A 24,663-nucleotide genomic window follows, 5' to 3' on the forward strand; every position below is an offset into this window, starting at 1 on the left:
TAGTTATTACTAAGCGACAGAGATACTCTTGAAGTCGTATCGATAGTTGTAAGATCCTTGCTGTTTTATTCTCTGACTGACAGTCCAAAATTTGTCAAGCATATTGCACGTGTGACGGTTCGTTGTGTGAGTATAAACAGTCTGTTTCAAGGACATACTGCAAGGTTTGTTTTTATTAGTGTTTCTAGATGGATGTGACATTTACATCACGTGGTAACACTTTTGTTCTCATAAGAACTTTCATGTCATGCACCTTCATATGTAAGATGAGGACGTTTGACGACTGTGCTTTGCATATTTATGTACAGCACGCGATGCCTAAATTACTGAAAACGATGTAGTAACTCTTGTTACTGGAGGTAAATATCATCTTTATTTGATGGTAAGTCCTATTAGTTACGTGATATGTTTTTATTTGCTTACTGCTGTGTTCGCATGTTTGAAGACACACTCCAGAACGGGTTTATTGTATATACAGTCTGGTGGAAAAATATCGTCATCCAAGTTTACTGAGGCTGTGGGGACACACGCAGAAGCGAATGATTCACACGATTCCGTAATGACATTTAGGACTGTGTTCGAACACGACTCGAACTGTTTGAACAGTTTAAGTCACAGTTCGGGAAATCTCGGGTTCTGTTCGATCTTTCGATTAGCCCACGACCTAGTGACGGTTGCTGGTAATATCTCCGCGACCAGTCTTAGGGATTTTATTCACTATGAAACGGGGACTAAAATACTGTACCTTCTAGGGTGCTGGTCATATGTAAAAAGGCAACTAATGAAGGAGTAAGACACTGCAGTTATGATTCTGTCCAAATCTCGAGCATTCGCTCGTCCTGCGATCTAGCGACGTCTGCTGGAACCTTTTATCTCCAACACTGGTATTCTCGTTGTAATTTATCCTCACAATGGCAGTTACAGCCAGTTGATCTCGATGTATTTGTTTCCTTTGGTATTTAATTCTTGCTCCATTTTCTTACTTGTTTCATCTTAATGCCGCCATCTAGTTTTCAAACGGTATTTACAGGTAGATTTAAAATTCTGTTTTCTTACACACTTGGTAAATCATTAACCTCTTAAAATTAAACAAAATATTGTACTGAGTTTAGTCAAATATTTTTTTCGTGGTACTACCGTTTTGGTTGGCAGAAGAGCCAACACCGGGTTACTAGAGGAGGCCGAAAGGCACGCGTTTTAGCTCACGCAGGCTGGCGTGAGGTCTGGAACAGGACATGGAAATTAGAATTTAGAAAAACGGACGTAGCTGGTGGAATACTTAACTTTAATTCGTTAATGAAGAACGTCGGTCTTGACGTAACTGATAATGGCGCCTTGCTAGGTCGTAGCAAATGACGTAGCTGAAGGCTATGCTAAACTATCGTCTCGGCAAATGAGAGCGTATTTTGTCAGTGAACCATCGCTAGCAAAGTCGGTTGTACAACTGGGGCGAATGCTAGGAAGTCTCTCTAGACCTGCCGTGTGGCGGTGCTCGGTCTGCAATCACTGATAGTGGCGACACGCGGGTCCGACGTATACTAACGGACCGCGGCCGATTTAAAGGCTACTACCTAGCAAGTGTGGTGTCTGGCGGTGACACCACATTCCTCCCCCGCAAATCGGCGTACGGTTGTGGCATAAGGCTTCCGCCCGCCGTGGGGAGAACCCCATGTTGACGTATGTGACGAGGTGGGGAGCCTAACAACAGGCGAGGCTGTGCCACGCGCACCCTGCCATTCGGACCGCGGGGAGCTGGGAAACGCCTGAAAACCTGCTCCAGGGTGCACGCCAACATGCGGTGTATGCTCCCACAGAGAGACAGGAGGGGCCGAAGGGTCGACCTCCATCGGGCCGGGGCACCCGACGGGCGAAGACGACATATGGTCCGGAGCGGGCAAGAGTTCCATGTCGGAGGACAACTGACAACTGGTCACGGGAAGCGATCGGCAGCGCGTGACCCATGGAGGCGCCCGCCGGTTGCAGCGACGCGTCCACTGCGGGCGTCGCCGGCGGGAGAACAGGCGGCGGCGGCGGTGGCGGCGGCGCGTCGCCATGGGGCAAAATGGAAGGCAGCGTCGGTAAGACCTGGGGCTGAGGCGAGCCAGTAGATGGGTGCCCACGGCGCTGACCGGATGGCACCGTCGCTGAAAGCAGACGGCGAGCGGCAGATCCCATGCGACGACAGAGGCGCAGCTGGTTGAGATGCCGGCGCACCTCACCAGAGGCCCCCAAAACCAGATACATAGCGCGTCCGAGGCAGCGAAGAATGCGCCCTTCGAGCCAACGCCGTGAAACTTGGTAGTGACGATAGTAGACAACGTCGCCTGGAGCAAAAGCAGATGTCTGCCGCTGCACAGGAACCTGATGCGGCGGATGTAGCAAAGACATCAAGGTTCGATGATGACGACCGTGGAGCTGCTCAGCCGGCGAGCGACCATCTCGGGGCTGAGAGCGATACGAGGACAATGCGACTCTTTTCAGTTCAACATCTGTGACTTGAAAGTCCTGACCAATCGTTCAGCGGCACTGTTTGACTGTGGCGAAAACGGTGCGGACGTCAGATGTTGAATACCATTGGCCTTGCAGAATGACTGAAATTCTGCGGACATGAATTGTGGGCCATTGTCGGAAACAATAGTCTGTGGAAGACCTTCAATGCAAAAGATAGCACATAACGCTTGGATGGTGGCAGATGATGTCGTGGAAGACATCCAGACAACAAAAGGAAAATTACTGAATGAATCTACCACAACCAACCATCGAGCATTCCAGAATGGACCAGCAAAATCGATGTGTAAGCGTTGCCAAGGGGAAGTGGCTTTTGGCCATGCAAAGAATTTCTGCGGTGGTGCTGATTGTTGTTCGGCACACACCATGCAAGAAGAGCACATATTCGTAATCGCGGCATCGATTCCGAACCAAGTACAGTGCTGACGAGCAAGTTGTTTCGTTCTCACTATGCCTCAAAGTCCCTGCTGGACAAGCTGTAAGACAGAGGACTGTAACGAACGTGGGACCACGACCCTGGACTGATCATTATCAGAACGCAACAGCAAAACACCACGTCGAACAAAAAGTCTCTCCTTGTGAGCAAAAAATCGGCGAACCAACGGGTCCCCGATCCGTGACTTTGGCAAGGGCCATTGCGTAACAACAAAACGCAGAACGGTAGCAAGGACAGGGTCGGCAGCTGTGGCTGTAGCTACACGACGAAAATCAATCGGAAACGATTCGACCACGTCATCGGTTTCCGAATCAATGAACATGCAAGCAAGTTCAGAGGAATCGAATGCTCTATCATCAGCAACAGGCAAACGGGACAACGCATCGGCGTTTCCTTGCTTATCACTGGACCGATACAAGATATCGTAGCGGTACTGCGAGAGGAAAATAGACCAGCGAATGAATTTCTGTGCTGTACGTGGAGGTACAGGCTTGTTCGGATGAAAAAGCGATGTCAAAGGTTTGTGGTCTGTGATGATGGTAAGGTGACGTCCATACAAGAAATCATGAAACTTTGTAACACCAAATACGAGAGCCAATACTTCTTTCTCGATCTGTGATAATTTCTTTGCGCAGACGAGAGTAATTTGGACGCAAAGGCAATAGGGCGATCGTGCGATCCATCTTTGTGTTCAAGCACCGCACCGATCCCGAAATCCGATGCATCCACCATCAACAAAAGGGGCTTCTGGGGGTCGAATGGGGTAAGGCAAGTATTGGAAAGCAACGCCGATTTCAACTGGCGAAAGGCGCGTTCGCATTCCGTCGTCCAGACGAACGGAACACCTTTACGGCGTATGCGATGAAGCGGAGCTGAAATGGAAGAGGCGTGTGGTATATAACGGTGATAATAATTAATTTTTCCCAGCACACTCTGAAGCTACTTCAAATTCTGCGGCGAAGGCAAGTCTTGTATGGCACGGAGGTGCTTGAGACTGGGCATTGAGTACATGTCCCAGGTAGGGCAAGTCACGAGCAAAAAACACGCATTTGTCCTTCTGCAAGCCAAGACCATTTTGTCGCAAGACCTCATTTACTATAGACAAGTTAGACAACTGAAATAAATCGAAACCAAACAAGTTCACTGCAGAAGAAGAACGAAGGACGTAAAAAGACACAAGTTTTGTTTGTCCTTTGTATGTTGCAAGAAGGCTGCACTGTCCTAACACAGGGATCTCTTGACCTGAATAACTACACTCCTGGAAATGGAAAAAAGAACACATTGACACCGGCGTGTCAGACCCACCATACCTGCTCCGGACACTGCGAGAGGGCTGTACAAGCAATGATCACACGCACGGCACAGCGGACACATCAGGAACCGCGGTGTTGGCCGTCGAATGGCGCTAGCTGCGCAGCATTTGTGCACCGCCGCCGTCAGTGTCAGCCAGTTTGCCGTGGCATACGGAGCTCCATCGCAGTCTTTAACACTGGTAGCATGCCGCGACAGCGTGGACGTGAACCGTATGTGTAGTTGACGGACTTTGAGCGAGGGCGTATAGTGGGCATGCGGGAGGCCGGGTGGACGTACCGCCGAATTGCTCAACACGTGGGGCGTCAGGTCTCCACAGTACATCGATGTTGTCGCCAGTGGTCGGCGGAAGGTGCACGTGCCCGTCGACCTGGGACTGGACCGCAGCGACGCACGGATGCACGCCAAGACCGTAGGATCCTACGCAGTACCGTAGGGGACCGCACCGCCGCTTCCCAGCAAATTAGGGACACTGTTGCTCCTGGGGTATCGGCGAGGACCGTTCGCAACCGTCTCCATGAAGCTGGGCTACGGTCCCGCACACCGTTAGGCCGTCTTCCGCTCACGCCCCAACATCGTGCAGCCCGCCTCCAGTGGTGTCGCGACAGGCGTGAATGGAGGGACGAATGGAGACGTGTCGTCTTCAGCGATGAGAGTCGCTTCTGCCTTGGTGCCAATGATGGCCGTATGCGTGTTTGGCGCCGTGCAGGTGAGCGCCACAATCAGGACTGCATACGACCGAGGCACACAGGGCCAACACCCGGCATCTTGGTGTGGGGAGCGATCTCCTACACTGGCTGTACACCACTGGTGATCGTCGAGGGGACACTGAATAGTCCATGGTACATCCAAACCGTCATCGAACCCATCGTTCTACCATTCCTAGACCGGCAAGGGAACTTGCTGTTCCAACAGGACAATGCACGTCCGCATGTATCCCGTGCCACCCAACGTGCTCTAGAAGGTGTAAGTCAACTACCCTGGCCAGCAAGATCTCCGGATCTGTCCCCTATTGAGCATGTTTGGGACTGGATGAAGCGTCGTCTCACGTGGTCTGCACGTCCAGCACGAACGCTGGTCCAACTGAGGCGCCAGGTGGAAATGGCATGGCAAGCCGTTCCACAGGACTACATCCAGCATCTCTACGATCGTCTCCATGGGAGAATAGCAGCCTGCATTGCTGCGAAAGGTGGATATACACTGTACTAGTGCCGACATTGTGCATGCTCTGTTGCCTGTGTCTATGTGCCTGTGGTTCTGTCAGTGTGATCATGTGATGTATCTGACCCCAGGAATGTGTCAATACAGTTTCCCCTTCCTGGGACAATGAATTCACGGTGTTCTTATTTTAATTTCCAGGAGTGTAGTTAACTTAACATGTGCAGCACGCTACGGAGGTGTGCCCAGCAGTTTGTAAGTGTCTTGATTGATCAGTGAGACTGCAGCTCCGGTATCGAGCTGGAATGGTATCACTTTGCCGTTGATGTCCAAGTCTAGAAAAAGTTTATTGTCCTGCTGACGAAAAGAGCGACTGTCTCGCGCAACGTGAACTGACACTGGTACATAATCACTTGTGACTTGACGGGATTTCAGGCGATGTCGACGCGCACTATTTGTGGGACAAACACAGTCACTGTTAGAGAGAGTGGCACTGAGTGGAGTGGAATGAACTACATGAATTTCCATGGGCGAAGTTTCACGAGCCTGAGTATCCTTGGTTCGAATCCGGCATGAACCAAAGGGCCTGGAATGGTTGCGAGTTTCCGATCTGAGCTTTTTCTGGCAAACACTCTGAACATGTCCTTTTTTATTACAGAAAAAGCAAATAGCTTGGTGTGACGGGCAATTCTCACGCGAATGTCTAGTAGTGCACCACAGGCATGATTTTAACATTGCATGTGCTTGCCTACGCGGCACACGTGGCTGAGAGCCTGGCGGCATCAGCGCGGCCGGGCGCGAGGACTGTTTACTGCTCAGTGCAGCTCACCCGGCGGGCCGGTTAACCTGAAACACGGCTGGTGAAGTTTTAAATGATTCCTGAGCAAAGTCAAGTGTGTCCTGCCGAACCAATATGTCCATCACTTGTTGAAGTGAGGGATTGACTAGTTTCAAAATCTGTTCCCGTATACGAACATCAGAAACGTTCTGTGCAATTGCATCATGGACCATAGTATCTGAATAAGGGAGTCCACATTGACACTCAAAAGCACAATCCCTAGTAAGGCCTTCCAAGGTTGCAACCCACTCCCTATGAGTCTGACCTGCCATACGTTTTGTACAAAAGAAGGTATACCTTTTCGCAACTACATTGACGGATTCTTTGAATCATGCATCTAATACAGACAAAATTTCGTCATAGGACAGAGTTGCTACGTCGCGTCGGGGCAATAATTTGACTATCACACGGTACATTTGGACGCCGACTGATGATAACAAAAAAGGCTGCCGCTCGTTACCTTGAATTCTGTAGGCGGCGAGATGGAATCCAGATTGGCGTGACCACTCCGTCCAGTTTTCCAGCGCCGCATCAAAAGGTCGAAAAGTCGGTGCAACAGCGTGTTGAGGCTGTGTTAGCGGTGGAGCAGCGGCTGCCGCATCGTTTTGCATTGCCCATTGACCCTGGACAAGCTGTCCAAGGACATCCAGTAAGGCCTGCGTCCGCTGATTCTGTAAGCCAGGGGCAGGCAGGAATCCTGCACGTGTGCGGTGCAAATCTCTCACAAACGTATGTCGAGCCAAACACTGAAATTATCTTCGCGGATTCACGATGGAGACGAGGAAACTCTTGCTGTGGAAAGTCGTGATAAAAGTCTATTACACGTCTTGCCAAAAGGAATTTGTCTCTCAGACGTGAATTACACTGTAGATCTATTAATTCCATTTGCAAATTGGGATGAATATCATCTACAGAAACAGTAAATGGTCTCGAGAACCATTCAAATGCTTGGGATAAATATGATATATCCCCAAATCGCTTGAGAAATTCCTCTTTTATTGCAGTAAGTACGGTGCACTTGCACACGTGCAGTTAACAGGTGTTCTGCGTGCACACAGGGGCAAGCTAGCCACCCGCGTCTCTCCCCTCCCCACCATACCGTCTCTCCACTCCTTCCTCTGTAATGCGGTTTGTTTCCTAGCTTGCTTTACTGAATGAAGGAATAAGGTTAGTAGGAGTGCTTGAAAGATATCATGGTTTGAAATAGTGCCTTTTACCTACCATACGTTTTATTTAATTATCACAGACGGAGTTTACAATACGTTTAATGTCTGGAACAAAATTTCTACATACAGACAAACGCAAACAGTTACGTAAATTTTCATCACTGATGTTTGCTCTTAACCGAGACTTATTAATTTTCATAACAGAAAAAAATCTCTCACAAACGTATGTCGAGCCAAACACTGAAATTATCTTCGCGGCTTCACGATGGAGACGAGGAAACTCTTGCTGTGGAAAGTCGTGATAAAAGTCTATTACACGTCTTGCCAAAAGGAATTTGTCTCTCAGACGTGAATTACACTGTAGATCTATTAATTCCATTTGCAAATTGGGATGAATATCATCTACAGAAACAGTAAATGGTCTCGAGAACCATTCAAATGCTTGGGATAAATATGATATATCCCCAAATCGTTTGAGAAATTCCTCTTTTATTGCAGTAAGTACGGAAACATATTCTTTGCAATTCTGTTCTCGCACAGTAGACAGAGTAGGGAAATGGACTGTGTTCCCTGACGAGAGCTGTCTTTCCCACAGATGAAGCTTGCTAGTGAAAGCTTGCACCATTTCAGCCATTTCACAAATTAGCTGATTTTCTCGTTGTAAACTTGTGTTCAGTGCATTCATGTGTCCGGTAATGTCCACTAAAAATGCAAGGGTGGCAACCTACTCTGGATCTTCTAATTTGGGGTCGTACCTTCCTTTGTCCTTTAAGAACTGATTTATTGATATTCTCAGCTTAAAAAATCTTTTGAGTACATTACCGCGGCTAAGCCAGCGGACTTCACTGTGGTAAGGTATGTCACCGTACTCTTCCCCAATTTCAGCTAAGTATGTGTGAAACTGTCTATGTGTAAGCCCGTGGCATCTCAAATAATTAAATGCCCGAATAACCACTTGCATGACGTCCCCAGTTTTGCTGCTTTTGCACAGAATACTTCTTGGTGCAAAATACAGTGGATGCTGTACAATGATTCTTCTATACGCTGTAGCTTTTTTCTGAGTAATCCAACAAATTCCGTTTGTTCCCCTTTCATTGCAGGTGCTCCGTCTGTTGTCACTGACACCAAACGTTCCCAGTTTAAGCCAGCTGAATCGACAGCTTCTTGAACGGCTTTTATGATGTCCGCGCCGGTGGTCGTGCTTTTTAAAGATATCATATCTAAAAAATCCTCTGTTATGAGCAGAGCAGTGTCCACGCCGCGGACATATATCTCTAATTGCGCGGTGTCTGAAATATCGGTGGACTCATCAAGTGCGATAGAAAATGCAATAAACTCCTGCACTGCACTCCTTAATTGACGGTAAACGTCACCTGCCATGGCACTTATGCGACGACTTACAGTCCGCCGAGAAAGAGTGATAGCTCGAAACTGATTTGCATTCAGTGGGCAAAGTAAATCAGCAGCGTCATTGATGCACTCCTTTATAAACTCACCTTCAGCAAATGGTTTTCCAGCTCTCGCTATATTAAGCGCAATCTTATAACTTGCACGTACCGCTGGGCTATCATTGTTGTCGTCCTGAAAATTTGAAAACGGTGCTCCATAAAATGCAAAATCAGTTAGATGAGAGACACGACGAAAGAAAATCGGAGATCTCTCGTGACAACAGCAACTTACGTCAGATTCATCTAGTATCGTCAGATCGCTCTTCTTAAGTTCAGTCAGTTTCCCCATCCGCTCAGAATCCGACAATAAATTGTACTCGTCCTTGTGAAATTTGTTATAATGGCGTTCAATACTAAACTTCCGCTGACCAGCGAGAATACTGCCACACATTAAACATTTCGAATTTTCACGTTTTTGTACAAAGAAAAATTGATTCTCCCATTCCTTTTTAAAAGATAGCAAATCTCCACTTCTCCGTTTCCTTGATTCACTCTGCATTTTCCGGTACTTCAAATACAACGTCCGCAGCTTAGCCTGGTACTACACCGCCGCAACCTGCCGGCTGTCACCACTGCCCCGGTCGACGATTGCACGCGAGCAGCACACGTGCAGCGCTGTGCGCTCACGAGCCGCGTGTAACATTTGCCCGCCCCTGCTGTAAGCGATAAAATTCGGACAGTACATCGGGAGATTGTGGCGAAGCCATTACACAAGTAAATCAGGGCAATATCGATAAGAACGCGGTTTTGCCTCGTCGCCAATGTTTTGGTTGGCAGGAGAGCCAACACCGGGTTACTAGAGGAGGCCAAAAGGCACGCGTTTTAGCTCACGTAGGCTGGAGTGAGGTCTGGAACAGGACAAGGAAATTAGAATTCAGAAAAAACGGACGTAGCTGGTGGAATACTTAACTTTAATCAGTTAATGAAGAACGCCGGTCTTGATGGTACATGAATCAATATCAACAGTAACTGATAATGGTGCCTTGCTAGGTCGTAGCAAATGACGTAGCTGAAGGCTATGCTACACTATCGTCTCGGCAAATGAGAGCGTATTTTGTCAGTGAACATCGCTAGCAAAGTCGGTTGTACAACTGGGGCGAGTACTAGGAAGTCTTTCTAGACCTGCCGTGCGACGGCGCTCGGTCTGCAATCACTGATAGTGGCGACACGCGGGTCCGACGTATATTAACGGACCGCGGCCGATTTAAAGACTACCATCTAGCAAGTGTGGTGTCTGGCGGTGACACCACAACTACATTTTCGCCTTTGCCTGTAACCTTCACTTGAAAGTGACCGTAAATGTATGCCTACATTCCGGTAGTGTAGAAGTACTCTTACTGCAAATTTATTCAAATACATCAGGAGTTTACGCAGTGGTAATATTTGCTTCTTTTCGAATTTCACGAAACTGTCAAATTTTAAGCAGAATCATAGCGTATTGTTGCGCCTAGGCCGCAGTTTCTCGCGTAACAGTTGCACTCGCACCGCACAGTCAGATGTCACGTGATTGCTGGAAAAGGCTCGATACCGGATCGAACGCCTGTCGCGTATCGGGAAATCTGGCGTCCGTTCGAACGCGAGTATTGTTTGCTCAGCGCTAATGACATTGTTATCGACATCGAAATCAAGGACAAATTGCAGGAGATTTTGAATGGAATGGTGTCTGGGCACGGCAAATGGCCTGGAGTAAACCAAATAAAGGCCAACGTAATAAGAAGTAACAGAAATTAAATACTTTTGAATACATTGTGGGTGGGAACAGTGATCAGTGTGTTACAAAAATTTACTATCAAAAACAGTCTTGATCACAATTTATTTATTACGGTAACCGATTTCGACCACTAGTGTGGTCATCTTCAGAACTGTAAGTCGTATACAAAGCTTTAATTAGAGGGCTACATACATTAAAGAAAATACATAAAGGTATAAAGCTAGAAAACGATGAATTACCAATGAGTAAGAACCTCCAACTGCTGGAGAATCACTACTGGAGAAACCAGTGCACGTCTTACTATATACAATGGAGGCTCCACCCACTTCTGATGGAATGATGTCATTACTAAGCAATGGGTTATAGGTCGAATAACAATGTAAAATTTCTTAGTTAAAAGAACATTGTCAAGAAAGAAAAAAAAGAAAAGGAAAAAAAACTTCGTTAGATAGAAGCCTGCTGCCACATCCTTTCACTGGCGTTTATCCTCACCATGGCAACCACTAGTTTGCCTGTCGACTTTACAACTTCAGTGGAAAGAAGCCTGCTGCGTCTTCTTTGGAACGGCGTCCAACTTCAACATGGCAACCAATGGTCCCAAATGGTTCGCTAACAGGCCATGAGAGGGAACACACGTACCGTCAAAACTAAGTTCATTTGTCCTACACGTTTAAATATTTTTAACGCTTCTTAATTGACCTTGACAATGTTCTTTTGACTAAGAAATTTTACATTGTTATTCGACCTATAACCCATTGGTTACTAGTGACATGATTCCGTCAGAAGTGGGAGGGGCCTCCATTATATATAGTAAGACATGCACTGGTTTCTCCAGTAGTGATTCTCCAGCAGAAGGAGGTTCTTACTCATCGGTAATTCATCGTTTTATAGGTTTATAACTTTATGTATTTTCTTCGATGTATGTAACCCTCTAATTAAAGCTTTGTATACAACTTATAGGTCTGAAGATGACCACAGTATTAGCCGAAACCTGTTACCGTAATAAATAAATTTTGATCAAGACTGTATTTGATAGTAAATATTTGTAACAAAAATTAGATTAGCAATAAGCTTAACATAAAATCTTGGATCACGAAGTAGGCGAAGCTGTGGAATTCTGCTACCTTGGAAGCTAAAACCACTTGGACCAAGCAAGAAACGAATTGAATGTTGACTAGCGCAGCCAATGAGGGCTGCTACTACGGAACATAGGCCTTAAATCGAGACAGAGCGTTCTGATAATCATGGGCTGTGAGGAAATATAAAAATGTTTCCACTGCCACTGTTAAGGCTTGAGGCGCGTAAGGATTCTTACATTGCGTTGCAGGAGACGCAAGTGAAGCCAGTGCAGAAGAGAGTATTAGCTTGGGTTGGACGCCACGCTACGGGAAATGCTACAGCACGCTTCCTGTGGCTTCATAGCCGTCATTACCGGCAGGACTCAGGGCTAGCAGTACAGTTCCGAACCGGCCGTTACGTAATAGGCCGACGAGGGCGTCAGGGACCGCCGCGGCGGAAGAGCGCATTGCACGTCTGGCCATCGCTGTGGTTGCGGTCAGCTCCTCTACGCGCTTTCGCCCTGCTCCGCCGTCTGGATTACGCCTGCCGCTGACGACCTGTAGATTCGTAGAAGTGTTATCGCGGGAGTGAAATAGTCCTACGGGCGCTGGAATTCTCCCTTCGGGCTTGAAACGGCGTTCTGTGGCATGACGATCGCGCATTTCGTCCTCCGTTGCTGCGCAGAAGAGTTCCGTCCTCACTGTTGACGTAAGTACCCAGGTCCTGCTCGCTACATGGCGGTAAGCGGACTTTTCAGTTTCATATGTGCGGTGGGTTCTGATACGTTTCTTACCGTCTTCGGCAGATACACTACAATTTTAAGTTCATTTTAAAACTGTGTTGTCACTAGTTGTGCCGAGTTATTAACGTCCCTACGTCAAATGCCATTAATTTTGTCATTCATTAATTCTGTCATTTCGGCAGGATACAACTAAAGAAGTCCGAGGTAAGATAGGATACTAAGTATACACTAAAAATAGCAAACAAGTTAACATCGAATACCAGTTTGAAAGTTAGGAAGCATTTCTGAAGGCGTTTGGAGTGAGCCTTTTACGGAAGTGAATCTAGGACGATCAACAACAGTTCAGACAAAAAGAGGATGCAACTAGTCAAATATGACACTGCAGAATAATGCTGAATATTAGATGGTTAGATAGAACATCTAAGGAGGAAATATTGAATCGAATCGGGGAGAAAAAAGATAATTATAGCACTACTGGAATAATATAAGGGATCGATTGACAAGACGCATTTGAAGGCGTCACGCAATCGTCAGAACAGTAAGGAAGTGTTTGATTAAAATGGATGTAGGTTGTAGTCGTTAAACAGAGATACACTCGCGTCAATAACTGCATAGAGTTTCCGGACTGGTGATCACAGCAGTAAAACACACAAAAACCTTTCTTGTTGCTTCCCTTTCACATCACACGAAACTATATATTTTGCTTACAAATATATTTTTGCAGTATTTAAATACATTTTATCACTTTTATGTCTGTATTTTGATCAGGCTTTGAAGCCCAGTTCAGATAACAAGATAACAGCAGTTTCCTTAGAACAACAGTTATTTCCACGAATTAGTTTAAGTACGTCCTGCTGATATCCCTGTACATACATCATTTATGTAAATAAGTTATACGCAACTGCAACCAGTCACTTTTTTGAATAATAATGCTTTATTCCATGAACCGTTTTTCGAACCTTTTCAGGTTCATCTTCAGATGATGTAAAGCGCATGCTGGATGCTGGAAAAGTGTCACTGTCAAATTGTAAACTAATATAGTTTATGTGAAAGTGTTCTGGACATCAAAATGGAGGTAGACAGATCCGAAAAAAGCCGCCTATACTGTCGCTAACCAGCACCCAGCATTATGCTACTACCATTAATGATGTAGCTTCCCGGATCCTCCCGAAACCATCTGAAGATGAACTTGAAAAGGTTCGAAAACCGGTTCATGGAATAAAGCATTATTATTCAAAAACGTGACTGGTTGCAGTTGTGTATAACTTATTTACATTCAGTATACAGTCACGGTTCTAAAATATCCGTAATGGATAAGCATAATACATTATTTACTTTCTTCGGTCTTCCTCGAAAAGTATACGTAACGTCATCACCACATCATCGCCCTACGGACAGGTGTATCAATCACTACCTTCTTTATTCTTTCCTGTCACTGTCTTAGGTTTTCAGTACGGTGTTTCATTGTAATGTCTTGTATTAGGTGGTATATTTTTCATCCACTGATCATACGTCCATTCCCAGTTGCATCCGAGGCATCCTTTACTATGCACGCCTCATCGAAAACATCTGTCAGTTCTTTTCCTCCACTTGTTTTCCTTTATTAAACGTCTTCCGTTATTTCCAGTTTTTAATGCCTCTATATAGATTACTCCGCAGTTTCTGTCCACCACCCTTATCGAAGGTATTTAAACGCTATAGTCAGTGTATTGGTATTGTTAATGGAATACCACAATATGATTTCACAAAATATAAGTAAAAATATTTTAATTGCTTTTGCACTATACTACATGTTGCGCTACATCGTTATGTTTAAGCCGACAATGATGATAAGATGAAGAACAGGGGAAGAAAATATAGATTTCTATTTAAGCATTACGTTTTCTATAGTTCCCTTTAATCTTATGAGGTTAATGCCTAGAATGGTCTTTTAAACAAACAACAATCTGTAAATTATCACATCATATGTGCTGCTGACCACAATATTGTTAGTTCACAGAACCCTATTTCACCTAGTGTCTAAAATCATCCCTGTGAGTTATAAGTTGCACACATCATGTGATATTTCTCTAAATAAGATACATTAGATGACTTAAGCGTTTTTTTTTTTTTTTTGGGATTCCGGTAGCTGATTTATAAGATACCCTTTTTCCTCAAAATAACGCAACTGCAGCGAATGACAGAACGCTCCTTGTTTCGTATGATTTACCAACAGTACTCACTGCCGCCTACTTGTGTCTACTCCATCGTTTGTCTGCGAGTACAATTGTTTCCATAGACTACCACTTCTTTGAAAGTGGTTTCTGGATTCATTGCTGCCATTTTTGTAAGGGTTCTCTAAAGACGTCTGTACACTCGTACTTTCCTCGTGCGTTCTTTTCGTAGTATAGTTATTCGCTTAAATAGTTTCCTTCTGTAAAACTGCATGTCATTTGTTTCTAGTTTTTCTTCTCCTAGTTTTCACTGTCCGTTTCATTTCTCTGCAGCGCTGTGTATCGCGAGCATAATCTCAGTTACTTCTTCAGTTTCAATCTCTGCTAACAAAGTTTGTTGTACAAAAATTATTTCAATAACACCATTTCTCATACCTTGTTGTTTGTTTTTGCCATGATATGTGTTCTTCATTCCTAGGAAAAAAATGCTCCTGCGCCATATCCACTGTGCTTCTTATGAGTTTACTACACCATTATAGTGTTCTCTAAAATAGTTCTTTTATTTGTTATTAACTAACACCCTGTATCCTTTAATCTAATCATTGTCCTCTCTGGAAATTCATCCTTAATTTCAGCTAATACTTCATCATTTGCTTTGGTATCATACATTACTATTTTGGAACTTTCTTCTCTTATTGCTTTCTAAATGAAAGAAAACGGCGATGACCTGGGTAACAGGTTGTATCATTCGTGATTTCGTGTGCTGCTGACCGCAGTATTGTTAGTTCACACTGATTTAGCCTTTATAAGCTTTAATTGTGTTTATTCTTATACGGGGTGTTTTTCAAACTAGAGACAACTGAGTATCACGAAAAAAGAAATGTTGTAGCTTAAAAATTAATATTAGTGAAGGGGATATCTGTCTATTCTGACTACGTCTCCTGCGGGGTCGGGATCAACTTTATATTTTCAAATGGTAAACCCAGTTTTCATTGTGTATTCGGATTCTACAACAAAAGATACGCACGGTTTATTCAAACCACTGCTTATCATTCACGGTAGGTGGCGCTAAAGTCGACGTATATCAAGTGTGTCTGATTTTGCGTTTAAGAACTGACGCCTTTGGCTCTACATTTAATTTATGATGTCTAGTTAAACCTTTGTATTCTAACGGTTGATAGTGATGTACAAACGCTATTTAAGAGTGGAAAATGCTATTGCACAGCACAAATAACATGGCTAGGCAGTGGCATTTCTGGTGGGTAAGATATTTGCACGGTTAGCTACTTTCCTGTTCCATACGGAGTTGATTGTGATGGGTCCTAGACCATCGGAATGCTTGATTTCGGCGGTCGCCCTGGCACCCCACCATCGAGATAACTACTTTAGGTGTGTGTTTCCACTCCACCGACATAACTCTCGCACTGGCACTTACGTGGCTACCAGTGGAATACTGCCACAAGCCGCAACCACTGTAGTAAGGTCAAATGTCCATAAAGTGATAGTGGCATGTGAATCTGCTATCAATACTCAACGATACCAAGCACCTCAAGGGTGAGAAGTAAGGGAACTGACCGATTTCAAGCATGCCGACGTGATCAGAATACTGCTACACCCACGTCGTAGTTCCTGGATCAATCTAAACGTAGTTTCTAAGCAAACATTGAAACGGCAAACTATACTGTAATGTAGAATAAAAAAAAACACTAAAGTAAATTTCGAATTAAATATCAACCGTCAGTACACAACGGCTTAAAAGTAGGATATTAACATTGAGGAGGACTTACTTTGATGAGCGTATCGTGATTTCTAGTTAGCAAGTGCTCATTATTGCAGATTTCATTATAATTTCTTGTTATTTCACTATTTATTGCAATTTACAAGTATGACCTGTAAGAAGTATCGCAATATGCTTCACACATTTCTCCATTGGCACATCAGCATAGCGGAGGAGAGGAGAGATTGATGCATGATACATGTGTTGCCCTCAGATACGAAATTTATCAGCGCACTGAGGATGTCTCTGGGGGCTGCCACCGCCGAGGACGTTGCGTTTGTGCGCAAACAACTGGGGACGACAGAGCAGAGCATACAGCAGGCTGTCTCGTCTCTACGGCACTGGCTCAACCTGCAACCACACTTGCCGAAGAATATAGGTAAGTGGCACCAGACTTCTATATGGACAACTGTCCGAGCACACATACACAATGTGACTAAAAGTATCCGGACATCCCCAAAAACAAACGTTTTTCATATTAGGTGCATTGCGCTGCCACCTACTGCCAGGTACTCCATATCAGCGGCCTCAGTATTCATTAGACATCGTGAGACAGCAGACCGGGGCGCTCCGCGGACATCATGGACTTCGAACGTGGTCAGGTTATTGGGTGTCCTTGTGTCATACGTGTGTACGCGAGATTTCCACACTCCTAAACATCCCTAGGTCCACTGATACTGATGTGATAGTGAAGTGGAAACTTGAACGGACACGTACAGTACAAAACCGTACAGGCCTACCTCGTCTGTTGACTGACAGAGACCGCCGACAGTTGAAGATGGTCGTAATGTGTAATAGGCAGACATCTTTCCAGAACATCACAGAGGAATTCGAATCTGAATCAGGATCACTCCAAGTACTATGACAGTTAGGCGGGAGGTGAGAAAATTTGCATTTCATGGTCGAGCGGCTGCTCATAAGCCACACATCATGCTGGTTAATGCCTAACGACGTCTCTCTTGGTGCAAGGAGCATAGATATTGGACGTTCGAACAGTGGGAAAACGTTGCGTGGAGTGAAGAATCAAGGTACACAATGTGGCGATCCGATGGCAAGGTGTGCTTATGGCGAATGCCAGATGAACGTCATCTGCCAGCGTGTGTAGTGCCAACAGTAAAATTCGGAGGCGGTGGTGTTATGATGTGGTCGAGTTTTTCATGGAGGGGGCTTCCACCCCTTGTTCTTTTGCGTGGAACTATCACAGCACATTGATATTTTAAGCACCTTCTTGCTTCCCACTGTCGAAGAGCAATTCGGAGATAGCGGTTACAGCTTTCAAAACGATCGACCACCTGTTCATAATGCACTGCCTGTGGCGGAGTGGTTACACGACAATAATATCCCGGTAATGGACTGGCCTGCACAGAGATCTAACCCGAATCCTATAGAACACCTTTTAGACGTTTCGGAACGCCGACTTCGTGCCTGGCCTCACCGACCGATGTCGATACCTCTCCTCAATGCAGATCTCCGTGAAGAATTGGTTGCCATTCCCCAAGAAACCTTCCAACACCTGACTGAATGTATGCCTGCAAGATGGAAGTTGTCATCAAGGCTAAGCGTGGGCCAACACCATACTGAATTCCAGCATTACCAATGGAGGGCGCCACGAACTTGTAAGTCATTTTCAGCCAGATGTCCGGATAACTTTGATCACAGTGTATACTGTCTAGTACATGTTTCTCTAGTAAAATGTTTTCCTCACCTTAATGTTCTCGTAATGTTTATAATTATACCAGCGCAAGTATTATGCCAGGAGCTACGTGGTATGAATAAAGTTTTATTTTTCTGCTCAGACTGAATTGGTCCTTCGTTTCATAACCGGTCTTTGCTTCTTTCCCACTGTCCAGTGACCAGCTAGAAATGTTTCCACGTGCATAGACATGTCAGCGTATTCACATTTTGGTGTTCTATTGGTTTTGATTTCACCAATTTAACAGTTCTTGAGGTTTTGACACTTGGTACGCCAAAGGCAGTAAATGTTGTGACAGTACTTAACGGTTACTGCTAGTAAGTAGTTTCTCTTCAACACAGGAGTCCATGCGAGCTGTTGCGCTTATACCTGCGGTTGCTCTTACTTTAGGTGCTTGGGTTATGGACAGATATGCTTAAAAATAAAAGCTCGATTAAAAGGCGCTACGGACGTTTGCTTTCATCCCCTGCAGCTAACTCGCTGCAAATAATAATCTGTAGCTCTGAAAGCAGGTGTTGACAGATGTGACAATTACCGAACTATCAGTTTAATAAGCTACGGCTGCAAAATTCTAACACGAATTCTTTACAGACGAATGGAAGAAACTGGTAGAGCTGGCCTTGGGGAAGATCATTTTGGATTCCGTAGAAATGTTGGAACACGTGAGGCAATACTGACCCTGCGACTTATCTTAGAAATAGACTAAGGAAAGGCAAAACTACGTTTCTAGCATTTGTAGACTTAGAGAAAGCTTTTGACAATGTTGACTGGAATACTCTCTTTCAAATTCTGAAGGTGGCAGGGGTAAAATACAGGGAGCGAAAGGCTATTTACAATTTGTACAGAAACCAGATAGTAGTTATAAGAGTCGAGGGGCGTGAAAGGGATGCAGTGGTTTGGAAGGGAGTGAGACAGGGTTGTAGCCTCTCCCCGATAATATTCAATCTGTATATTGAGCCAGCAGTAAAGGAAACAATAAAAAAAATCGGAGTAGGAATTAAAATCCATGGAGAATAAACAAAGACTTTGAGGTTCGCCGATGACACTGTAATTCTGTCAGAGACAGCACAGGACCTGGAAGAGCAGCTCAACGGAATGGACAGTGTGAAAGGAGGGTATAAGATGAACATCAACGAAAGCAAAACGAGGATAATGGAATGCAGTCGATAAATCGGGTGATGCTGCGCGAATTAGATTAGGAAGTGACCCTTAAAGTATTAAATGAGTTTTGCTACTTGGGGAGCAAAATAACTGATGATGGTCGAAATAGAAAGCATATGAAATGTAGACTGGCAATGGCAAGGAAAGCTTTTCTGAAGAAGAAAAATTTATTATCATCGTGTATAAATTTAAGTGTCAGGAAGTCGTTTCTGAAAGTATTTGTATGGAGTGTAGCCATGTAAGGAAGTGAAACGTGGACGATAAATAGTTTAGACAAGAAGAGAATAGAAGTTTTCGAAATGTGGTGCTACAGATGAATGCTGAAGAGTAGATGGGTAGATCACATAACTAATAAGGAGGTATTCAATAGAATTGGAGGGAAGAGGAGTTTGTGGCACAATTTGACTAGAAGAAGGGATCATTTGGTAGGGCATATTCTGAGGCATCAAGGGATCACCAGTTTAGTATTGGAGGGCAGCGTGGAGGGTAAAAATCGTAGAGGGAAACCAAGAGATGAATACACTAAACAGATTCAGAAGGATGTAGGTCCAGTAGGTACTGGGAGATGAAGCAGCTTTCGCAGGATAGAGTAGCATGGAGAGCTACATGAAACCAGTCTCTGGACTGAAGACCACAATAACAACAGCTCTGATAGTGCAGACAAATAATCAATGCATTGCCTAGAATTGCAAGTTAATGAAACACACAGAAATACAAAATAAAAGTTAAATGCATAATTTAATGACAAGGGTTCTACTGTAACGTCTGTAACTGATGAATTGTATTGAATAGTCCTTATTCGAAGAGGACATCTGAAATAAACGGTAAATGGTCCTATGTTATTGAGTTAAAATACAGACAGAAAATACCCTTATCAGATGCTGTAAAGTTACGTTGAGTGTTTCGAGAATCGTAGCAGTATCCCCAAACTAAATAGTTATCAAACATATGCGAAAACTATATCCGTTTCGTAATCACCATACACGAACATTCAACAGCTCCAATCAGCTCAGAGTTCAACGTGACGATTCACAAATTAACATAAGTGATGCAAAGACCAGGAACTTATACGCTGTCTGATATCCATAAATCAATCGGCAAAAGTTAATGTCCTACTCAGGTGCAATTTCAGATCTCTCGAAATCTCAAGTTCCTTGAGAAATTGAAGTATGGCGGCGGCCATTCAGTACCCAGAATCAATCACCAAGTCATGGCCAAGTCATGCTCCTTACTGCAGAAAGGTTTGCCTTCTTGAAGAACTCAACATAAAGTGACCAGTATCTCTCCCTTGAGCTCGTGATTCTTGTGGTGTTCCGCTACTGTCTGCTTTCCCCTTGACTGAAAGTCATCCCCACCAAAAATACGCTGATCTTAGACATACAGACGTGAGCTGACTCATCTTTGACCACTTCCAGGACTAAACTAATATATTACAGCAATATTTAAATAAAGAAACGCCGTAAACATTCCGTTATACTCAGATCATTTGCAATAAATATTACTAATAGTTGATTCATAAATAAATCAGCCTACACTCTTGCGCAAGTATTCTCAAGGTAAGCGACGACAGACGGCTCTAAGTATTGTTTAAACTTCTATTTATGCCTTCATGACGAAGTGTGTTTAGATTCTCTTTTTTTCAGTTTGGTGTCAACTAACACACGTGATTGACTACTTGTAAATTAGCAGTTTTCTAATAGCTCTTGCAATAAATATTTAAATACAGTTACTGGCAAAATAGTAAACTCGTCATTTATAACTACACAAATATGACAATATGAGGTATTGATGCTGTGTTGATTTACTGTGTAATTGCGGCGGATACGATGTTCAAACATTTGTGTGATGAAACACACATAAGAAACGCGGTAAATGAACAAATAAAACTGATATAGGTACGTAGCTTCCTGGGGTGATAGCTATAGTGCAAGGCTATCATCTTAGATATCGTTTGTTGAAATTGCACGAAGCAGTTAAAAGTTTGGTTGTGTAAATTTTTATTAACTGTGAGACATTAACTTCTGTAGGTTTAAAGATAAGCCGGCCACTGTGCCAGAGCTGTGCTAAGCGCTTCAGTCCGGAAACGCGCTGCTGCTACGGTCGCAGTTTCGAATCCTGCCTCGGGCATGGATGTGTGTGATGTACTTAGGTTAGTTAGGTTTAAGTACTTCTAAGTCTAGGAGACTGATTACCTCAGATGTTAAGTCCCATAGTGCGTAGAGCCATTTGAACCATTTTAAAGATATTGGGACCTTGCTGTGTCACTAAGTGTCTCATGTTTCTGAGACTGCAAATGTAACCAGATTTCCATTAATATTTGATGAGTTACTGTCGAATCTCAAAGAGCTGCAATTAAGTCACCATTTCTTGGAGCATCTCCTGGACAAAGACCATGCTAGTAACAGCCGTCCAAATTCCCAGATTAGGGATTTTCCCCGTTTCCAGTCACGTGTTCCTTGTCCCTGCACTTCCTCTCGCCTGGCGCGATCGCGCGACGTCTTCGCCCCATCGACACGTACCCAGCCAAGCAAGCAAATTCAGCTCTCATCGATACCATCCACAGGTGGACGAATAACTTGCCTACATGCTCATAACGCTACAGTTTGCTAATATATAACGTTGACCAAAGGAGAATAGTCAAAGTTGTCCCATTCTTATGGAGGGTGTGTAGGCGAGCTTGCGAGCTTTTGAGGGAGTCCTGCATCGTCATTCTAGCATGGTGCCAGTGAAGGTGGCTTTCCTTTTCCTTCCTCTGATCTGTAACGAAGTGTCAAATGTGTACCTGAATCGTAAGATTAGTGCTTACATAGCGCGGTGTTGTGTTTATTACAGATTAAGGAATGGAAGAAAGTGAAACCGGTACCGGCATTCAGTATACACCTTGCGAATAGCACCAAGTAGGTCGCCCTCTTAACGTTCCCATCCGATGGGTGGATAACGCTCAAGGGTCACATACACTCACTTCTTGACGCACTGTGGAGACATTTGGAATTCAATGCAAGTCTGGTATTCGTGAACTTCACGCCACCTCTCCTTCCTTCACTGTCCAAATACTGGCAGTAAAATTTTCCGCCACGTTGATTCCAACTGGCATAGCACTGAGTCCAGCGCCACCGCACAAGAGGGGGTTAGCGACCTCGGCAACGGTGGGAGGTAAAGAAGGATGTTCAGGTAGATTATGGCCCAAGTTGAAAAATAGCATATTCATCTAACAACTACGTGGCCGTCGTACCGTCAGTAAAGATGATCATCTGACATAATTACTGTGTACTTTTCTTTGTACTGACAATCATGAGTGCACATCTGGTGGTCCTGCTGTCCGTGCAAACTGAGAATTAACCTTATCTGGAAACTACTTACGCTATTCTGTGAAAGTAGCAGGTTATCTACATCCTTTTTCCGCTTTAACTAACTTCGTCATCGTTCTTCTCCTTATTTTACGTGCAGTTTAGTCGTAACGAATCACAAATCTCGCCTGAGAAGTAAAGGAAAGTTTCAAGGTGAGGTCGCTCTTCATGGCAACTGACAACAATTTTGTGTCTTTCACGGCTAATGCGCTATTAAGAAAATATTGCGCTCCTTTTTGTAACTTATTTGTCACTGCTATGACAATCTGTGGTAACCCCCCTGCGGGTTCGGCGGCTAGAAAAGGCCCGAGGTATTCCTGCCTGCCGCAGGAGGCGAGTAAAAGAAGTCGCACAATTTTCGGCCTTATGAGTTCAGGTCCCATTCAATGGTTTGACTTGCCACTTTTAAAAATTCTAGAAAAGTGCGGGCCAAATGGCGAAGGATGCCTTATAGGGTGCACGAGTCATCCATAGTGCCCTTAGATTCGATCTCCTGAATCTCTTGTCACGGCTTTGCATTTCCACCTGCGATTCAACTATTTGGGCGAGGACACTTTCCGGGGTATGTCATCTTCCGTTGTACCCTGTCCTCTTTCACCCCTATGACAATATTGGATTTCTCTGCACCCAATATCCAGCACAGTAGCCTGTCCGTTGTGGTGGGGCCGTCATATACCCATTTGATTGTAGCCCCCTTACAACACGGGGATCGCACTGCTGATGTCTGAACTGTAAACTCCCCACGTATGCCAAGCAGTAGATGCCTATCTTTCTGGGGCATCAGGAGTTCTGGCAACAGCCATCATGCCAGTTGGCATTTGCTGTGTTCAAAATTTTCAAATAAGTGTGAAGTCCTAAGGGACCAAACTGCTGAGGTCATTGGTCCCTATACTTACACACTACTTATACCAACGTAAATTAAATTATGCTAAGAACAACACACACACTGAAGCCGATGGGAGGGGCGCCCTTTGCTGTGGCTGGGTGGCGCCCATGGGGAGAGCCCCTGATCGGAGTGGGTGACCCGCAATGAAGTGGACTGTCATCTCTTGCTGGTGACCGTACGGCACCAGCAGCCTCTAAGAAGGGCAAGATCGAATACAATGCCGACAGGTATGACCGTAAATCGTTTCCCCCCCTCGCTACACCATTGGAGGAACGTAGGGCTACAGAACGGAGAGAGCGATATTCACCTCGGTTCTTAGTCTGCTGCAGAACTGATTGTGACTCCTTCTACCTACGAAGCGTCAATTTTTCGTTGAACACCTTGAGGATAAGTTTGGAGAAGTGACAGCGCTGTCCAAGATGCGAAACGGCGCAGTCTTCATTCAGACATCATACACAGCCCTATCATGAACATTATCGCCTGTGACAAGCTGGGTGATATTCTTGTTTCCGTCATTCCCCATAAAAGCCTCAATATGGTCCAGGGGATCATTTTATATCGCATTCTCTTCTTGCGGACTGACGACGAGGTCCACGCCAATTTACAACGGCGGGGTGTTCATGTCATCTGGCGCATATACAGCGGACACAAAGACAACAAATTTGCTGCCAGTGCCTTAATCTTGGCCTTTGAGGGTGATTCATTGCCCGAAAAGTTCAAGGTGGTCGTTTACCGCTGTGACGTTATACCATACTTCCCTCCTCCAATGCGGTTCTTTAAGTGTGGGAAATTTGGTCACATGTCTTCCTGCTGAACTTCCAGTGCCACATGGCGATACTGCAAACGTCCACTGCAACCAGATACTACATGGGCGCCTCCTCCCACTTGCATCAACTGTGAAGAGCACAATTCCTCCTGCTCGCCTGACTGCCCAGTACTCCAAAAGGAGAGGAAAATCATGGAGTACAAGACCCTGAACCAGTTGATTTACACAGAGACTAAACATAAATTTGAAAGATTAAACCCTATTCGGTTGGCGTCGACATGCTGCAGCTACGTCACCATCGCCGTTCCAACTGCCACTGGTTTCTCACTCTGTGCCACGAACAATGGACCCTCCAGGCCAACAGAATACATCCGCCCCCTTTGTGGTTGGGGGCAAATCGTCCTTCATTGCTCCCAAAGCACCTACTTTGGGAGAAAGCCCCTCCCCCCCCCAAAAAAATGCTGGGGACATTGCCCCACCCCTTGTCGGAGAAGTAACAGCCT

General features: G+C 44.8%; 1 protein-coding gene across 1 annotated transcript in view; it reads left to right on the forward strand.

Annotated features, from left to right (window-relative positions):
* The window catches only part of LOC124795236 (alpha-tocopherol transfer protein-like), a 147,253-nt gene that overhangs the window by 27,604 nt on the left and 94,986 nt on the right, over positions 1–24,663 (forward strand). The window contains exon 2 of the mRNA XM_047259163.1: positions 16,522–16,686. Coding sequence (XP_047115119.1) covers positions 16,548–16,686 — 139 coding nt within the window. The 5' untranslated portion in view covers positions 16,522–16,547. The remainder of the gene's footprint in view (positions 1–16,521; positions 16,687–24,663) is intronic.

The sequence above is a fragment of the Schistocerca piceifrons genome, chromosome 4 (assembly GCF_021461385.2).
Source record: "Schistocerca piceifrons isolate TAMUIC-IGC-003096 chromosome 4, iqSchPice1.1, whole genome shotgun sequence".
Lineage (NCBI taxonomy): Eukaryota > Metazoa > Arthropoda > Insecta > Orthoptera > Acrididae > Schistocerca > Schistocerca piceifrons.